Genomic DNA, 19,805 nt, shown 5'->3' with positions numbered 1-19,805 from the left:
TATGTCTGCTAATGATATGCTAGTCGAGTTCAATTTAAACAATTAGCTTGTGTTGATTGCGTAGCATCAACAGACAATGCGTTGGTATACTAATAGTGTTAACTGAAAGGGGAACACATTGTATTATGTAAACGTATGATTGGTTAACTTTAAAAAAAGTGTATTTTATTATTTATAAATCTAAACAGTCAGAAGTTTGATGCTTCATACCCATTAAGATTATTAATAAATATGATCGAAAGACTATTTCTCAAACACCTTTCTCATATTAACTGACAAAACAATTAATGAATAGTGAAAATAACTGCCAGTTACAACTGTGTTCCAATTCTACACATTGAACCCTCAGATCGTCACCGTTGGCGCTGGTTTACATTTGTGTTCCTTTGACATGAGATAAGTGTTTATACAGACTAAGGTCTCAAAGAAAACCACAAGGATTAAAACAGCCACTTCAACTTCTGACACAAATTAAGCATGGCACCTCATTTATTAAAATTATATTCATGAATCACTTTGATAACACCGAGACCAACATCACATTTGAATCGTATCTCATGGATAAACCACATGATTCATTATATGGTCAAGTTGTATTCCCTGTGTTCTTGTAATGATTAAACTAACTCACATTAGAGATTAAAGGATCAGCTATTTGCACAAGTCCTGTACACTAGCATTTACAGAAAATACATAATTAAAGCATCCTATTCTTTTTAACATCTGGAACTCTTCGATGGGGAAGGACATTGCCAGACAACTATGGAAGCAGTGCGTACATCCACACGCACATTCTTTAGTCACAGGAAGACTGATCAGATATATAAAACTAGAGCACATTATCACGAGTTTACCCATTCTAAGTCTACAAACTAACAATTCGACAGCACAATTTCCATCACAGGGCCTGGCGCAGTTCGCCAGGGCGGCAAGACTAAATCTGGAAAGCAGGCCACGGTGGCAGCTAAATACTAGCAATACCATTTCGCAAATGAGCAAGAACGTGTGCGAGAGAAGACGCAAACACCCACGAGCCAAAGAAACGGCAGCATCTTTTTGGTGAAATCTTCATTCTTACCGCCACAGTTTTGTTGTTGTAACTGAATAAGGAGTTCTTTAAATATCACAATATACACGTGTTGGCGTGATTGGCTTTGAAACTCACTTTGGTTCAAGGTCAACAAATGAAACGGGTAATTACAACATATTGGCTGTAGCTCCATTAGCCCCTATGGAAAATAAAAACACACAAACACAGAGAGAGGTTCTGGTACACGGTTGAGACAAAGGGGAACCAAAGCCATGGCACTTCAGTGAGTGAAACAAAAATCTGTAGAGCAGGTCCGGCTTTGCTCCAAGAGACAAACTTAGAGCCGACGGGGTCTGACTTTCTCCGTCGTGAGATCCGGTTGGCGTGAGAAACACTGTTTTTTTAAGTGGAATCAAAACACCGAACAAATTTTGCCTCGAGCCATTGCATATTCACGTTGACGAGGACACATCGTGTGCCATCTCTCCATCAGACGGCACGAGCGAACATAAAATAGACGTACTTACGGTAAAAGCAAAATGCTTTAATGTACCGAGGCTGGAAAACCACATTTTCACGAGAAAAGTGGAACGGCGGCGGCGGCGACTGTGACCCGCTAAAAGTTTTGGAATAAACAACGTTCCATTGCGGAGGAGAACAAATTCATAGTGACGGTGCAAAAAAAACAACCCAAGGCACGCGGCTTCCCCCTTTTGTTTACGGAGCAGCGGCAGAAACTGACGTTATCTACGCAGCGCCCGGTCTGGCGGCGTGTTCTCGGCGTGCGGGCCACAGCAGCCGGCAGGCTGGACGGGGTCGTGTTCTGAAATCAACTGACATGTTGAAGCTCTACTCAAAGAAATGACTAATAATAATATGTTTTTTTAAAGATACTTAGTGTAGGAACCGGATGCTCATTTTCTGTTCCACGTCAACCTTTTCCAAGACCTGAGGAAAGAAAAAAAGGGGTAAAAATGAGTATTTTTAGATACAAATATGTATATTCTCTGTAACGTGCAAGAGGCACAGCCAGGTTTAAACAAAGCTCAACACCGGCTGTAAACATTTGATCGAGTGTCAACTCAAAACACACAACGCGTGCACTTTGAGACGATAACCGTATCAGGATATGGAATCGGTTTAGATATGCGACTGCATTTGATTTGCAGTCGCTCACACACATTAGATATTCCTTTATTAGTCCCACAGTGGGGACACTGCAGGATCACAGCAAGAAGAAACACACATTGTGGAGACCAAATGAATGATTAACCTAAAAGAATGCATCGTGTGCGTCGCCACTAAATATGGATACAGACGGTTCTGTGTGAAACATTTCATTGGAATGTATACAGGGTTCATACAAATGTTGACCAATGGATTTCCAGGACTTTTCCAGGACTTTAAACCAAATGTCCATGACCAAACTGAAATCTCAGTGTGTACATGAAAACTTTTTGAAAATGTAGAATTCAAACAATGAGAATTACAAAGCATACAATATACCTTAAAAGAAACAAATGAATGAGAGACAATAGTTTGATTAAAAGAATAAACATTACTATACATGTTTATTCTTAGAAACACTTATATAAATGTTTATTCTTTTAATCAAACTATTATCCTTTATGTGCAAATCCATCTGTTTGAACTTGGCGTACGCCGGCTTATAATTTGAGTCTTCCTTTCAAAAACATATGAATTATTTTAAACTCGACGTAAATGAACACGTGAATATAACAAATTTCCATGACTTTTCCAAAACTTCTGTGATTTAAGTTTTTTCCAGGCCTGGAAATGACCATTTTAAAATTCCATGACTTTTCCAGGCTTTCCATGACCGTACGAACCCTGTATATACTTTCTCTTTTCCTGAAATGTATTAAAATATACAGCACATGCTGGTGGTCAAAGTGTTTTCGCTCAATGCAGCCTTACACTTGGCATGAATAAATATAAATAAGTACACAAGGGAGCTGTAAGCAGAAGGGAGACAAATGGCCTCCAACCACAACACTTGCCTTGATGAATTCAGTGAAGGAAATGGAGTTATCTCCATTCGTGTCCGCCTCTTGTATGGTCCGGTCGGCGATGCTGCCGAGCTGATCGTCTGAAATGTTTATGCCGACCATCATCCGCAGGACCTGGAGAGAATGAACAAAAAACCACTTCATGGTGAACTAATGGTGGTGAAAAGTAGTTCCTGCTGAGGATTAAATAGTCACGTTTTGTCCAAACAATTTGGAGTTGGTGCTACATGTATTCAAGCACACTACAAGATAATTTGTAGGTGTTACGGGTTGAATGACAAGTGAAACCGCCGCCACACATGACTGTATGAATTACAAGATTATCAAAAACCGGCGAACACATATTTACTGACAAACCGGCCACATTACTTTGCACGTTCAGAGTGTTAGAGGCTCGTGCAACACAGAGGTGTTTTGCGCAAAACAAGAGAAACGTCTGAGTCGTTTAACTCCAGAGCTTACGGCAATTACAGGTCGCACAATGTCATGGAAACCGAGATGGATTCATTGAGGGACAACAAACAACACGGACGAAGACTAAATACAGGATCTGAGACCGCCTGGGTGATATCAACCCGTAGTTAGGGTGAGGTATCACATCATTATCGGCACACGGGCAAAGTCTTCTCATCAGTGAGGAAATCCCTCCATCTATAGAGCGTCTTGACGTGTTCCTTTGTTCAACAGACTGGCTACCAAGTATTTCCAGAGGAAGTAACAATAGCTTTCCATTCTACCTCCTTGAAATCCCATTCTTCACCATGCGGCCCACTAACCTATCGCTTTAACTCGTTGCTCCATGAACTGTACTGTGACTCAGCGTCTTTATTTACATGACAAACCAATCCACTCACCTGCAGCAGCTCGTCCCGGGAGATTTTGTCATCTCTGTCCAGGTCATACAGACGGAAAGCAACTGGGGGAGAAAATAAATATAGAAGAAATGCACAAGTCACGTCAGACAGTTAATCTCACGGTGAAATCTCGCGCACGGTCACCAGCTGAACCCCGGACCCGCCCGCTCTGAAGGAGCGCTGCACTCACAGAGCAGCTTGTTGGTCCTGCTGTTGAGCGGCTCGCTGACGGCGGCGTTTTTGCTCTTCTCGTTGTCCTCGATCGGTCTGAAGTGAGCCAGAGTCCGCATGAAGCCCCTGAAGTTCACCTGGTCCTCTCTAGACACCGGAGACACGGGATAACATAAAACACACAGTCCGTCAAAACGGAGACAAAAAAAGAATCCACTGCAACTTAGTTGCGGCTCAGATTGCCTTCACAGCTGCTGCCGTGGCAACGCAATGCGGACTCAAAGTAGCCGAAACGTAACACCATTTTACAGAGATAGACATTCTCCACTTTTATTCTCAAGTTGTTATGGAGGCAAACGACCCAAAACCAGAGCAACAACAACACATCTATAAAGCATTGCTCGCCACGGTTAAAATGAAGACTTTTGGGGTATTTTAATGATGCATTTGAAAACATCTGGTTTTCAACTTTCATCCTGCGGTGGGCAAAAAAACTAAACGTTGATTTGTTGTTTTTCCAAACACTGGATTGGCAGAAGAGACCGAGCGTCTCAAGTCTGCAGTCGGGCAGCCACAACTGAAAAGCAGGTGGCCTCATTCAGATTTGTGGCGGTTGTGACTCGAACCTAAAAGACGCAAAACACAATCTTCAAAGACGGCGGACCAGAAACGGCCAACTCACCCCTCAGGGAAGAACGCGTTGATGATTCTGTCTCCCAGCGGATTGATGGCCAACTCCGGGATCCTCTGGAAATCCTCTCGACTGCCGACACGAGGAGATATGATCAATACCGAAGCACAATTTTACACAGTGGACGACTTTGAAAAGATTTAACGCGGTACAAAGCTCATGCAGCAATGTCCTCGTTATTCTTCAAAACCAGACTTGATTTGAAATATGAAAACAGGAGGAGATGAACAGGATGGCAAATAAACATTTTGGATTCTGAAAATACTTTTGGTTTGCCAAAAATCAGGCAACAACGGAAGTTGGTCAGCTAGGACATCGGTAAAATCTCACTATTGTGGCAACTCACGGAGGATACGGTCACCTCATCGTGGTGCGTCTGAAAACACCGGAGCATGAATAAGAAGTACGACGAACGTGTTTTGGGTAAACACATTGTCTTCTAAAAAGGAGCGAGTTCCCTGAATCCAGAAAGGCATGTGTTTTTATGTTATCCTCTGGAGACTATTGAAAATTAACAAACCAAAGTGCCAAAACCAGTTTAGAACAAACGTGTTGGCAGCTTTAATGATTGCCTATTTCTTCACCTATTGTTTGTTTTGTCCAGCCTCAGGAAGGAGCACGAAGTTAATCACAAACCATTGAAAAGTCTTCCAGAGGTCTCGACTTCAAAATCTCAATGCGCTCAGATAATAAGCGACCAGAAAGATTAAATTATCAATCCCCATCCCAGAATGAGTGGTGCCCGATTGAATTTAGATTCAAAAAGTACATTTATTGACGAACATCTTTTGCAATTCCACTTTTTCAATTGAATGTAAATTGTATTTTTTTTCCTCTGCTTATTTCTAGTATTTGTCTGTACTTCCGTTGTAGGAATATCAACATAATTTAAAAAAGCAACCATAGCCTGCAGGCATCTTCATTTAAGACGATTTGCAAAGTGAGATCAACATGTTTGTTTCCCCAGAATTGGCTTAATCGACTGAAATCTGTTGAAAATCCGTTTCGGAAACACCTTAGTCGGACTCGGTCCGTCCTCATTTGGATGATCCTCGGTCCGATAGTACGGTCCGATCCCTCGCGGCATGTTCGACTCGCGGCATGTAACTTCGTCTGACTTGCAACTTTTCTTTGCGTCTTTGCGCATGCCCTCTCTCTCTCCCCTCCCTCTCTGACCTGTCCTGTCCCGGAGAATTAAATTCTACGATAATAAATTAAATTCGTGTAAATTCTCCTCTTCGTCTCTCACAGCGCCTCAGCTCCCATTTCCATTTGCATCTGTATCTAACACCATGTAAGAAGAGTAGAGGATGGAGGGCCTCGCGCTCTCGCTTCGCCATCTCTCTTCTCGAAATGTTGGTTGTGGTGGTGAGAGGTCAAGCGGAAAATGGGTCATCACCACGAGTTGTAATAAAACAGGCAGGGCCATCGTATCGGAATGATATGCTTTCGCCAAATGATTGAATTTACACACTGCCATATATATTGGGATAACAGCAGATCCCCAAAAGATAGCATAGTCCGACTAAAGCAAGATTCTCTTTTCTGACCTTCTCTCCTCCGCCCCTCCTCCTCCTCCTCCCTCCCATCTCCTCGAAAGCGAAAGATGATAAAATAGAAATTCTCCGTGTAAATCATCTTCTCCGTGTTCTTTCTCAGACATTAACTCAGCCAGTTACATTTGTAACTGCCATTTTGCACCATGGAAGAATAGGAGGGATGTAGCTTCGCCTCGGCTTCCGCGCTCGCTCGCTTTCTCGAAATTCTGTTGTTGTTGGTGGTGTGGGTCAGAAGAGGTCAAATGAATGTATGTATCACCGAGTTGAAATGAAAAAACATCGTCTATATCGTATGTGACATGCTTTGCTTTCAATGATTGATCACTGCCATGTCCATGTATATTGGGATAACAGCAGATCCCCCAAAAGATAGCATAGTCCGACTAAAGCAAGATTCGAATTATACCATCATGTAAACGCACTGACTGATAAACTAGTTTGGATCACTGCTCACTCACACAAAGCCAGGTGTAAAACTCAAAGACTTCTGCCATCCAACTACCCCTCTGTCCTGTAACCAGAGCTCATCAGACACGATGTCTGGCTGCTTTTTAATGCGTTTATTCTCGCAGAGGTTACGCTTACCTGAGGGTGCCATTTTCTCCTTTATCCAGACTCGTAAAGCGGCTGTACAGGCGAGTGATCTGACTGTGAGAGACTGCAGGGAGGAGGCCGAAGTTCAGATCACCAGAAGATAACAAGAATGCTTTGCTTCAGTAAAACGAAACCCAGCCATCATTACGTCTCTCATTTAGAGCTTGTGTGTTTGCACTCTGACCATGTTGCAGTCAAGAGAGTATTGCAATAAATACCATTAGCGTAACTTCCTTTAAGTGTGTGGTTTTGGGGATTTCACTGAAGAACAGTGAGGCTTAATAAGTAACTGTGACAGTGAAAGGCAACACGGTGGCCAGTTCGTGTCTCAACAGTCTTTTTTATCAACTTACAGCCGGTCTCCTTCTTAATTTCTTCGATTTCCTCATCTCGGAGTAACGTGGAGGCTCTGGATCCCATGGTGGAATAATGTCAGTTATAACGCGAGTGGAAACTTGCCGGCCGTCTTGCGCAACCCGAAGCAGCTGTGGGTGAACCTCGATCCGGATTTCTGGAAAAGTTAGCAAACAAGCTAACGTCTGTTTCACTCGTGAACCAAAGCCGTTGACGCTGCAGCTAGAGTATAAAACGACCAGCCGTTGTAAAGTCTTTTTAGTTATGAATGTCCGTTTAGTCTGTTTGCTAGTCAAGCTTTTCTACAGCATGTCGTGTCGTGTTTTCATGCTAACAAGACGGGTTTCGGCCAAGTTATGGCCTGTTTTAAGGGGTGGGTGTTGAAGTAGAGGGCAGGACGTAAACAGGGCCGCCTTCCTACCGGCAGTTTCTTGCCTGCTTGAAATGCGATGCTAATGTATTGCATATAATCCCATTTGAATTCAAAATAACACATCAGCAACTCTTAGTGAAATAAAGAAAACTGTTGGACTTCAAAAATTAAAAAACACTTGACCTTTAAAAGTTCATAGATATATTATCGTCAGGCATACTTAAAGAATAGCTACATACAGTCCGGGGTCCATCCCGTCTTGCTAGGGGGACCATCTCAACCGTAACAGTCGGTCAGCCGTTGACATGCAGTTGAGAGTATTAGCTGTGCTAATATCTAACGATTAACCATCGCATGTAATACAAACAAAAAAAGGAGATTAACATCGACTTGAGACATTAAAATATGTTTTGTATTTAATTATATATATATATATTTATTTATTTAAAAATATTACTAATTTTATTAATAAAAAAGTGAAAAATACAGCAAACAATAAAAAGCCAAAGCCAGATTAAAAAATACACACTGCAGGTAATTAAAAGGCAAACATTATGAATAGTACAATAATGAAAGGCCGTAATAATAAACACGGGCGCAGAATAATACAGCCGACCATCAATATTTTATATTCAGATTCATCATACTTTTTTAAATTTCAAGATTCAGAAGTCAGAAAGTATCTCACACACACACACACACACACACACCTACACACACACACACACACACACACACACACACACACACAATGGCGCCATTTCTTTACTTCTCGTGGAGTTTTATTATTCTATGCAGTATTTGTGTGACGCTGTTAATTCAATCTATAACAACAACACATCCATCTAAACCAGGGGTGTCCAAACTTTTTGCAACTAGGGCCAATTGTGATAAAGTAAAGATGCCCGGGGGCCAATAGTTCCTTTAGACATTTTTTAAACCACAAAAGTTACATGAAAATACACTGTTATAAAACAATTTATTTTTACTGTCACAATTACTTTTATTTTTTAAATGACAATGTAACCACATATAATATAACCAAGTCTGCCTTTCATTCAGTCAGATAACAATGAAAAAGCTGTATATAGAATACCTTACATTTCTATGAGTTACATAACGTTGCAATTAACCTGTTTTGCACTGAATACCTTTTCAAGATAATATCAATAAAGTGCAACCTGTGAAAAATGAAACAAAATAAGATCAAATATTTGGGCAAAAAGAGTTTACTGAGTGTTAGTGACACTGCATATATTTTCAAAATAACAATAACGCGCAACCTTTGAAAAACAAAACAAGTGCAGATATGTCTGAGTCATTACGTTTTTTTCTATGTGTGATAAAATGGGCTTTCCACTACACCTCTTTTTAAAACGGGGTTGCAGGCTTGATACGGCCACTCTCCATAAAGCTCAATGTTGAGCTCTTGTTTTGAAGGGCAACAGCTGGAACGCTGAGGTAACACCTGGCAAGTCTCCAAGAATCTCGTCTGTCGCGCATGCGCAGCGTAACCGGTTAACGTCGTAACGTACACATTTACACGAAAGTCGGCGACAGTCATTTCGCTCTTTATTTATTAATGATTAGTTTCATGTCCGTGTAGTTTGTAATATATGAAGTTCTCAAACAAGGTCTTGAAATAAAAGAATCAGCATTTCCCCTCGCGCCCCACCTCGTCTCTGCTCTTGAACCCGGAGCAGAGAGCGACTCTGAGACGACGTGTCTTCACCACCGTGGGAACGCAGAGGTGTCGGTTTGCTGTTCCCGCGACATATTGGACGCTCTCTGCTGGCTGCGCTCACCTGTATGTGCGCACCTGTTTGTGCGCATGGGGGCGGAGCTCCGCCGGGATACCGAGAGCCAGGAGAAGTGTGAACGCCACCTACGTAGAGACAGAAATGACATGCCGCTGTGTAGATACGATCAATAATATACGACCGTTTAGTTGAATAAAACAACCTGACATTACTTATGTTGTAATCTGGCGCTATAGAGAACATGTCAGTGGGGCGGACCCCCACCCTGTTCTCATGGTATGGGAAACACTAGTAATTCCCACCGCTCCTGAAAGCGTCGGCCCTCACTGTCAACTTTTCTCCTTTTTTTTGCCGTCGCCATGCCAAATAGGTTTCGAGAAGGGTTCACGCCACGGATGCAGAGCCAGATACATTAGAAAGGAGGAATTACGTTTCAAGTTTTTATGAATTATTTATTCTGACAGATCTGGCGGGCCACAAATAACACATTATATGACCGATGTCGCGGGCCGCCATTGGCCCGCGGGCCGGACTTTGGACACCCCTGATCTAAACCAATGAGACAACTATGTGGCACAGGGACTCGTGACAAAAGAGCTCATAACAGCTGGGAATTTAAATTAATTTGCAAGTAGTTGCTCATGTGAACCTCGTGGTGGCGCTAGAGGCAACGTGAGGGAATGTTCAACGTCAAATAAGCTCTTTTGTCATTTATATCAAGCATGTGCAGTGCACACATTGGATGCTTTTTAACACGAATACCAGCCAATCACAGGAGGGTAGACGTCCTATTCGTCTTGTCTGGCAATTGAAACCGGGACCTGTGTGTATATCTTTTTTAATTTGAGGTCTTTTAATAACAGGGAAATAGTTTTAGGTTGAATTATTTGGACACCATACAAATCCCATCCTGCCGTTAATGTGTGAAGCATTTCACAAAGTGTAATATTATTCCAAAAACGTGATAATAATGAACATTAAAAACACGTGCTGAATGGTCACAGAGGTAAAAAACATTTCACGAGTCATTTTGTTTTTAGCAGTTTTGGTCTTTCAGATTTATTTCAAGATTCCAACAAACATTCAACGTCTAGTGGCATGTCCTTCACACGTCCATCGACCATTCGCGACGGGCCGTCCACTTCACAGATAAAGCCAACAGCAAAACAAATCAACATGAATTCCATGTCAATTATTTTCTCTAAAAATCAGTAAAAGGAGTAAAATATAATTCACAAACCTTTCACAGTGATAGTGCAAACTCATCATAAAAGTTCTCAATAAAATCAATAAAACATCACAAGTAAAACAAAACAAAAAAAGTTAGTGTGTTGATAAAACAATAACGTCAACTCCACGACAGATTGATTCTTCAGCAGTGCAAAGAGACGCTCCTCCGTCTTCCCGGGACGTCCCGCGTGGAGGAAGCAGTTTGAGACTTCCGTGGATTTGTCGGAACGTCTTTTACCTGACGAGAGGACACACGGAGTCCATCGCACGCTGGATGCTGCGCAGACACAACACAGTTGGTTTCAGTGTCAAATATTCACATACATTTTTTTTTTTTAAAGTAAAATAACTAAGAATCGACTGTAAACACGTGATGATGTCGTTGCACGCGGATTAAACCACCGGGAGGCCGGCTGACCGCGTGGTGGGTGGGTGGGAAGCGGAGCTCACCTGGCTGCAGAGTATCCTCTCTCACACAGGTTCACCAGAGCGTACAGATGCCTCAGAGCGTATTCGTACTGAAACGCAAGAGCACGACACACGCGTCAAAGGAATGTCCCCACGGCCGGTGATAATGAAAAGGAAGTGACCAAAATGTCTTGAATGGTCTTTCTAGCCGTGTGGAAAGCACCCTCGGGTGCAGCCTCTACCTCCGCTCGGTGCCAGTTGAAGCAGTTGTTCTTGTAGTGGTTCAACGCAGCCTTGTAGCACTGATGCTGGGAGAGCTCGGCTCTTTCGTTGAGGGCGTCCTCGGCCTTCAGCTTGTTGCCGGTCACCCTCTCAACCACCAGGCGCATCGTCTCAGCCAACATGTCCCTGACCTGACACACACACACACACACACACACAGTGAGAGAGGAATCTGAAACACCAGAACTGTCGTAGCGGATGCTCGATGGACTCTCGTTGAACGTTCCCGATGGAGCCGATTGGGTTCCGTCTCTCTTCACCTTGAGGTGGGAGTCGATCTCCATCAGCAGCCCTCTGGCAACTCGGATGTCGTTGGAGGCCATCATCTTCCTCTTGAGGATGGCCAGAGGAACGTCGGGGCTCGGGGTCAGGTCCAGGTTCTTAATGGGCTGCAGGGTCATCGGAGGGGCGGTCTGGCCGCTGGCCTTGGGGTTACCCTGGAATGCGATGACCTTCATGTGGGCCAAAGTCTGTATAGAGTGGAACAAACTCAAGTTACCGTCACGATAGGAGCGGGGACATCGTCCTTTACACATCAAGAGGCATAACAATCATTCAGGGTTTTAGTTTTAGCCGACGTTAACACATTTACCCATGAGTTGATTAATGTGTACGGTCCCTGTACGAATAAATAAATAAACTAGAACGGGCACTCGGTAGACCGCATACCTTTTCATGACCTTGACCTTTGACCCGATCGATCCCAAAATCGAATCAAATGGTCCCCGGATAATAACCAATCATCCCACCAAATGTCATGCGATTCGGTTTAATACTTTTTGAGTTATGCGAATAACACGCATACAAATAAATAAATAAATACACAGCGATCTAAACATAACATTCCGCATTCTAGAATGCGAAGGTGATGAAATGAAAGGTTTCGGACACATGTTGACCAATGGATTTCCAAAATGTAGTTTTCAAACAAGGAGAATTACAAAGCATACAATACACCTTAAATGAAACAAATGAGAGACAAGAGTTTTATTAAAAGAATAAACATTTGTATACATGTTTATTCTTAGAAACACTTATATATAAATGTTTATTCTTTTAATCAAACTATTATCCTTTATGTGCAAAACCATCTGTTTGGACTCGGCATACGCCGGCTTATTTTTTAGCGTCTTCCTTTCAAAAACACATGAATTATTTTAAACTCGACATAAATTAACATGTGAATATAACAAATTTCCATGACTTTTCCAAACCTTTTATGATTTAAGTTTATTCCATGACTTTTCCAGGTTTTCCTTGGCCGTACAAACCCTGATCATATCTAACGGAACTTTTTCCCTCCTCGTTGCTTCGTCGCCTCACCTTGTTTCCAAACTGCTGCACGTGGCTGGTGTTTGTGTGGCTCTTCACGATCTTGAACTGCTTCACCAAAGTTTCCTTTTTGAGGTCCTCCTGGAAGCACAATGCGAGAACAAAAAACACGAACCGGCGTCAGAAAATAAGCGACAGAATATTTCCCAAAAAACAAAAGTATTCCGTAAAAATGCATTATACACATTTCAGAAAAGTCAGAAACTATATATTGAGGGGTCACGGGTGTTACCGCTGCAAAAACCACCAGAGAGAAGCACTTCCTGTTCCCGCCCCGTCTAAACCCGCTGAAGTAAATAAACCTTTAATGGACTTTACATCGTCCGAGTTGCTTTTGTACTCTTTAATTGGCAACAAAGTTGGAAACTTACAATAAAAAAAACACTTAACTAAACAAGGCTTGCTTTTGATAAAAATCAAAATCAAAAAATGTAAATGTAATATAAATGCTAAGAGGCGAAAAGCAGTTGAACTGTAATAGCTGAAGGCGTTTCATGAATGGAGCTTCATGTTGGAGACCTGGAGGCCGTCGTCGAACCAACGCTTGTAAAGTGAGAGCTGAGAGCAGAAGAAATGTCGGTCGACAAGTTTAAACCATCGCAGGATTGAAATGACCGTTGGATCTAATTGATCTCCGCCTCCCCGTATACGTTAATGCTAAACCACCAAACATTTAGCTTTTATTGTGAAGCCGTCATGGGATGTGCGTCGTATTGTTAGGTTGTAATAGTTTATTTTGATAACATTTGCAGAGGTCTTATGTTTTAAATTAATACATATAGAAAGATATTATAATAGAAAATATTAGGGAGAATATTGATATTGTTATTAATGTATTATGAAGCATAGGGGTAATGTTTACTCTATGCAAATGTAAATGGCAAGAATTCATGTATGTTGCATGAGAGTGACTGTATGTTCGTATTATAGATTGACGAGGCCGGTTGAATTCCGTGAAGTGACTTACAATAACAGGGACTTTTATTGTGAAAGTGACTTTAATGCGGACAATAACAAGACGGGACTCTTATTGTGAAAATACTTGTTTAGCGACTTGACTGGAAGTGACGTTTTGACCGGGGCCAGTGACATTGAGTATAAAACTCCGTGGATTAGAGAAATCGGGTCTCTTCCACAGGTATTCTCGACGCCGGAAGGAGGGCGGAGGCGCCGATGAAGATCACGATCGTGAGCCTTGAAAGTTTGTTTTACCCTTCCTGCCATTAAATGTTGATAACTTAATTCACGCGCATCCGGAAGCCTGTTTTCCATCATTTGCGAAGTGCCCAGTTTCAGAACTACTTTACAGTATCCATCAGGCGGCAGCGTTTTAACCTACATTGTATAATCTAAACCAGAAGCTCATAATGTTATGACCAAACAAACAAACAGGGGGACACATCACCCACCACATCGGAGTCCTCCATCCAGTTAACACTGTACCAGTCCCCCAGGTACGTGTCCCTCTTGTCGTCATAGTAGCAGGCGTAAGACGACTCCTTGGAGTTGGAGGCCGTGGTGGCGTACACTGAAAGAAGGAGAGAGATTAACTCTCTCGTTATGATGAAACACGACTCGCACGTCTGCTCGACGGCTTCAGAGAACCGAACCAGTGAAGCTCCGAGGGCTCGGAGGTAAATGCACGTTAAAGAGCGAATATGTTGCAGAAATTAAACTGCCCTTTTAAATTTGGAGTTAAGATATCGCATTTATACGACACGTGAAAGTCTGGTAAGAGAAAACGAGGGATGTAATAAATGTGGTTATTATAATACCAGAATATTGATTAATATCTCGTCACATGACCACGGGACATAATGCTGACTCCACTCTGACTGGACACGAGTGGAAAAAAAGTGAAGTCCACATAGCTGACCTCAGCTCAAATCTGATGACAAAGAATGTTAAAAAAATGAAAAAAATGAAAGCAACAACCATGTGCCTCAGAAATCACATGGCCCTTTACTGTGGGCAATGTGAGTTAAAGCTCAACGTCAGATATAGGTGAAGTCGAATGGTCGCGTGTTTATTGATGTTGTCGAGGATTTAAGAAGTCCATCGATGGACACTCCCCCAGTGATCGCTGCCGCTCCATTAGCTCCTGAAGAGATTCTGATGAGCTAAAGTTCAACTCACCGTCAATGTCAGCAGGCAGGTGGTTCATCATTGACCCGGACTCACACGCCTCGATGTAGAACACCATCTGAGAGTGTGTGTGTGTGTGTGTTTGTGTGTGGACAAAAACACATGTGATATGATCTGATGTCACAGCTCAGAATGATGCACCTTTTATCACTGACCTGGATACTGTAGGGTTAAGTTAACAAAAGGGATTTAATCATAACCTCGATATTAATATGCCTTCCTGCCATTATTAAAAGGCAGACGATGCAAAATGTGTTAAAAAGTTAAATGTTGGTCAAACTACCAAATTTAACTTTGATATTGTGGCATTGCAGCGATGCTCGGGCCACACAACTAATACAAAAAAATAATTGATAAAATCCTTAAAAAAGGAAGAAAAAACCCAACAGAATGTCGCTGCGTACCTTTTTGTATTTCTTGTTTTCGTGCATGTATTTGATGGCATTTTGGAGATCGTCCACGCTGAGCTGCAGAGAGAAAGAGAGGACAGCGTTGTAAACCACCGCGTTGAACTCGTCACGCAGCCATACGTTGGTGCAGTTTTGTCGTCTTGGTTTCTTAGTCCCAAATCAGATATTTATTGAATTAAAATTAAAATGCACAAAAAAAACCAACATGTTTCTCAAAAAAACAAAAACGCATAAAAAAAGCAATACTTGTGTTTCAACGACTAATCTGCTCTTGATCTGTCATCGGGTCGTTTACTTCATTGATCAGAAGTTTAAACTCATGCCTCCATTGGGTAGGACGCTCAAATACATAAGAGGAGATAAACATCTCTCAAAACAAGCCCAACAACATTCGGGCAGTTGGTTCGCGGGTGAACCCCAAAAAAATGCTCACGTCATCATCGGGAAAGGCCAGAATGCCGGGCGCCCCGTGGTCCGTGAAGAACACAAACACGTGGTCGTCGGGGCCGCTGCCAAAACAAACGGAGCGACGTTAGAAACGGCGTCTCGTCGCGCCTCCGCCCGCCTCGCGCCATCACTCGCCTCTTCAACACTTTTCCAGAGCCACCTTTGACGTGGGCGGAGTCGCCCTTCAGCACCGCCAGGAAGTTCTGCGGGGTCACGTCCTGCAGGAGGACGACCGAGGCGGAGAATCACAAAGTCTCTCCGGACACAATCCGGTTGAACCGTACGTAAATTCTCAATCACTATTGAGAATTATTCTGGAGCTTTGATTTTAAACTCTTGTACAAATGTTTGCGTGGGAAGCACTCACGGCGCCGGTGTAGTCTTTAGGAACTCCCTTGTACACATCGGTGCCATTGGGCCTGTTGATCACGATTCCAGGGGTGGGGTTACTGGGAATAACAAGAAAGTATGAGTCAGGTATGCCGGAGGAAGTGAAAACGGCCGACACGACACGGGGTCACTTGATCTGTGAATCATTCGTCTGCTTCCTGAAGTCAGACTCGGAGGGGGGGAAATATAATATTTTAGTTTTTTTTTCTTTCTGTCCCTGCAGAATCTCTGTAGGTTACTCTCAACAACAACAACAACAACTCTATTGTGTGAGAAAATACACTGTGGCCATGGATTTCCATTGCTGCGCTCTCACCTGCATTGGTTTGAATATGTTAGTTATTAACCAGAAATCCAATCTGTGATAATCCTGTGAGCCACGCAGGAGTATGATACGGATATGAAAGCATAAATGTTGTGCGACTTCTCTCCAGCCTGACCCACATTATGCCAAAAGGGAGTTTAATGTGAGAACTCATGGGCCAACGCTGCAGTGTGGAGACAGATGATAGCTGAAGAGCAATAATCCCTTAGCCGTCCTTATTGCTATTAAATTATCATGCAGAGGAAATAATCTATTATCTACAACGACTCTCTACACACACGCACATCTAAAAAAGATGTTAGTAATGTATAAACATAAATAACTTTAATAATCAGATAATCTGTTGGTATTTTTGAGTCACAAAACCAAAAATACACTGGTTCCAACTTCTTTTAAATTAGGATTTGCTGTTTTATTGTGTTATGAACCACTAGAAATTAAGCCTGTGCTCAAGCAAAGACATTCTTATTATAACACTTTGATTACCTGTGAAGGACTGTCAAACGGAATATCTCACACAACAGCACCACTTTAAATGTTGTGTTTCCAAAAGTGTTCATATAAATAAATTATTCAAAAAGCACAAAAGAAGAAATTTTAGTCGACAGACCAAAACTACAGATTAGTCGACTCGGAGGGGGCAGCGCTGCTAAAATAAATATGTTTAGTTGCAGCTCTATTTAAATATTGGAGATTTCCCCTTTCACTTTAGAATGACACTCAGCCTCGGTCTGGAAGTACGACGACCCGTTTCATGCATTGCAGAAACCTTTTAGAACCAAAAGGAACTCGACGCCGCTCCTGTGGACAATCACGCGCGTCACATCGTGGAACAGTGATCCCATTTCTGACGGGTCTGCTTTCACTCCTGCTCCTCCACCCAGTCGCCATGGCAGTGATTGGACTCTAATCCACGGAGAGGAGCACTGAAATGAGTTCCTCGTGACTCTCCTCCCGGTGGATCTCTGTAACTCGGCCTGTTGACGCCGAACCCCACACTGGCGTTTGGTTGATTTGAATTTTCTTCGGCCTGCTTTTTTAACTGTGTATTGTACCTTGCTCGTTAATCCGTTTATGTTTTGGTCCCTGTTATTACAAAATTGTTTATATTGACTTCTGTACTGTTTTTTGTGACACGTTGTATGTGATAAGTGCAAAATAAATTACCTTTACTTACTTACTTGCGTCATATCAACAATTGAAGTCTATAAACGTGATATTTCTTTAATCAGGCCCTCAAGTATTTGAATCAAGTCGCCCATTTAGAAGGTTGCGGTGGTTATTTCAGTTATTAAATCAACATTTAAGTAACATCTACATCAGTATTGACAGATTCACAATATTAGAAAGGACTCGGATTGGGATCAGGGCAAAAGACAAATGAAAACAATGAAACAACTGGCAAAAGATTACTTCAAGAATGTTCGAAAGTCGACCAACTAAAAAACAAATTGCTCCAGCTCGACTTAAAGATAAACATTAATTAGAATATGCATAGCTGACTTCATTATCTTTAGTGCTTCTCTCTATACGACGTCTTGGATTAGTTAAATACAGTACCACGAGAGAATAAACTGAGACGTGGCACAACATACGTAAACATGACCATTGTTTGTGCATTTAGGAACGGCGTACAATATTGTATCCGAGGCTGACAATTCTTTGCACGTTCTACTAACTTGTAAACAAGGACGAATGAAGGTCAACCACTCACAGAACTAAGATACAATGTTTTTTGGTTTTTTTTAAATTACACTTAACCTTCCTGTTACCTTAGGGTCAATTTGACCCCATTCAATGTTTAATGTCGGTGTTCTTTGGGGTCAATTTGACCCCAGGCTGTTTTTCACTGTGTCAAACATATAAGAAATATCAACTTTTTTATATATTTAAAGGGCTATTTAGGTAGTCAACAAACAAACATAAAGTACCTCACACTTAAATTGGAAAACAATATTAATTCTAATAATTTTCTGGAGGTTTTAATTGCTGGGGTCAAATTGACCCCAAGGGTAAAATATGTTAGTAAATGTGAAGGTAACAGGAGGTTAAACATTGAATGGGGTCAAATTGACTCTAAGGCAACAGGAGGGTTAAGGGGAAAGAAGAAGTCTCTGTATGCCAAAGATCTGCTGCAAGGAAACACAACAAGTCAACTCACTCCTCATTTTTTGCCAGGTCGTCGTACATCATGACCACGATCTGCTCATCCGGGATGCCGTTCTTGTGAACGATCTGGTAGGCATGGCAAGCATCAGCCTGGGAGAGAGACAGATACATGTGGAGAGAGTATAAAAAGATGAATTTGATCTAATCCAGAACAGACATGTCAAATCATGCAGTTTGCACCCCAAGGCATCGAGGGAACACTTCACCGAGGGGACACTTCCACCTGCTCACCTGGTGTCTGTAGTTGTACCAGCCGTTGGACCCGGCGACGATGACCACCCAGTTCTTGCCCCCTTCTGGGTCCTGGGAGGGAAACGCGAAGACCAGCCCGAGGCCGAGGCCGAGCAGGGCGACGAAGACCGGCTTCAACATGTCCTCGTCTTCTGGAGGTCCAGAGTGAACCACGGGGGACAAATACAAATAAACGTGTCACATTTACTGTTAGAATAAAGAATCGTGTTGGACTGTTAGGTGGCAAACAAAAACAAGAATAAAAACGCAAGGTATGCACACAATATCACAAACACGTCACATGATACGGTCGGTTCTCGGAACACAGCTAGCTTAGCGGGCAACAACAAGCTAAAGAAACTGACTTTTTTAAGGAGCTTTTTAATGCGAAAAGCTATAGAATAATAATATAATTCGCCGGAAAAAAACCAGGGTACATTACTGACAAAAACATGTTGTTTACCTTTCTTTTGTTTGGGTGTTGCGAAGAAGAAACTACGTGAAAGTTCTCGGCAGGAGTCACCGGGACATTTTATATTCCAGGTCGGGAAGAACCGCTAACAGGAATTCTCCCGCAGCAGCCAATCAGAGGCCTCGGGGGGCGGGGCTTCACTGTAGAGTCACGTGGTTGAACTGTTTATGTGCTCGTCAGGTTTCTGGTTCGAGGGAACAGACTAGATTTCCTGTGAATTTTGATTTCTGTGTCAACAATTTAATCTTTAAACAAACACCAAAGTGTATTTATTAAATAAACCAATGCCTTTTGCCTTTGCCAACATGAGTCTGATAGAGTATGCAATGGAACTAAGTACATTTACTTTCAATTACTGGAGTATTTCCATTTTTTTATACATCCTGTATATGATGTAATTTGTTCCAAAGATTTTTTGCACACACAGCATGTAAAAAAAGTGCAGTGTGTTACACAATTCTCTGACCCTTTAAATTAGGCACAATAAAGAAATGTCACATGGTTCACTCCACTATAAACCTTTACAGCAAGTAACCTATAAAATCCTT

At 42.1% G+C, this 19,805-nt stretch overlaps 2 protein-coding genes across 3 annotated transcripts; both read right to left on the bottom strand.

Moving 5' to 3' along the window:
* Positions 1 to 471: 471 nt before the first annotated feature.
* On the bottom strand, positions 472 to 7,661 carry chp1 (calcineurin-like EF-hand protein 1). The gene is made up of 7 exons (XM_056427162.1): positions 7,283 to 7,661; positions 6,921 to 6,993; positions 4,768 to 4,848; positions 4,105 to 4,232; positions 3,915 to 3,976; positions 3,052 to 3,174; positions 472 to 1,978 (listed from the first exon to the last, which is right to left on the bottom strand). The coding sequence occupies exons 1-7, from the start codon at positions 7,347 to 7,349 to the stop codon at positions 1,925 to 1,927; spliced, it is 588 nt and encodes a 195-aa protein (XP_056283137.1). The 5' UTR covers positions 7,350 to 7,661; the 3' UTR covers positions 472 to 1,924.
* A 2,783-nt stretch (positions 7,662 to 10,444) lies between these two features.
* lgmn (legumain) lies at positions 10,445 to 19,357 on the bottom strand. Of its 2 annotated transcripts, none has more exons than XM_056427280.1 (14): positions 19,249 to 19,357; positions 18,786 to 18,937; positions 18,547 to 18,644; positions 16,038 to 16,119; positions 15,806 to 15,888; positions 15,657 to 15,732; positions 15,218 to 15,280; positions 14,805 to 14,871; positions 14,078 to 14,196; positions 12,660 to 12,749; positions 11,597 to 11,806; positions 11,297 to 11,467; positions 11,097 to 11,164; positions 10,445 to 10,923 (listed from the first exon to the last, which is right to left on the bottom strand). In XM_056427280.1, exons 2-14 carry the CDS (start codon positions 18,924 to 18,926, stop codon positions 10,881 to 10,883), a joined length of 1,311 nt encoding a protein of 436 aa, XP_056283255.1. In that variant the 5' UTR covers positions 18,927 to 18,937; positions 19,249 to 19,357; the 3' UTR covers positions 10,445 to 10,880. The 2 variants fall into 2 exon arrangements, with proteins under 2 accessions (XP_056283255.1, XP_056283256.1); XM_056427281.1 differs by having other exon boundaries at positions 18,786 to 18,934; positions 19,249 to 19,326.
* Between the last annotated feature and the right edge of the window lie 448 nt (positions 19,358 to 19,805).

This window comes from Pseudoliparis swirei, chromosome 11 (assembly GCF_029220125.1).
Source record: "Pseudoliparis swirei isolate HS2019 ecotype Mariana Trench chromosome 11, NWPU_hadal_v1, whole genome shotgun sequence".
NCBI lineage: Eukaryota > Metazoa > Chordata > Actinopteri > Perciformes > Liparidae > Pseudoliparis > Pseudoliparis swirei.
Note: the sequence above shows the minus strand (reverse complement) of the source record. Positions and strands in the feature narration are given on the sequence as shown.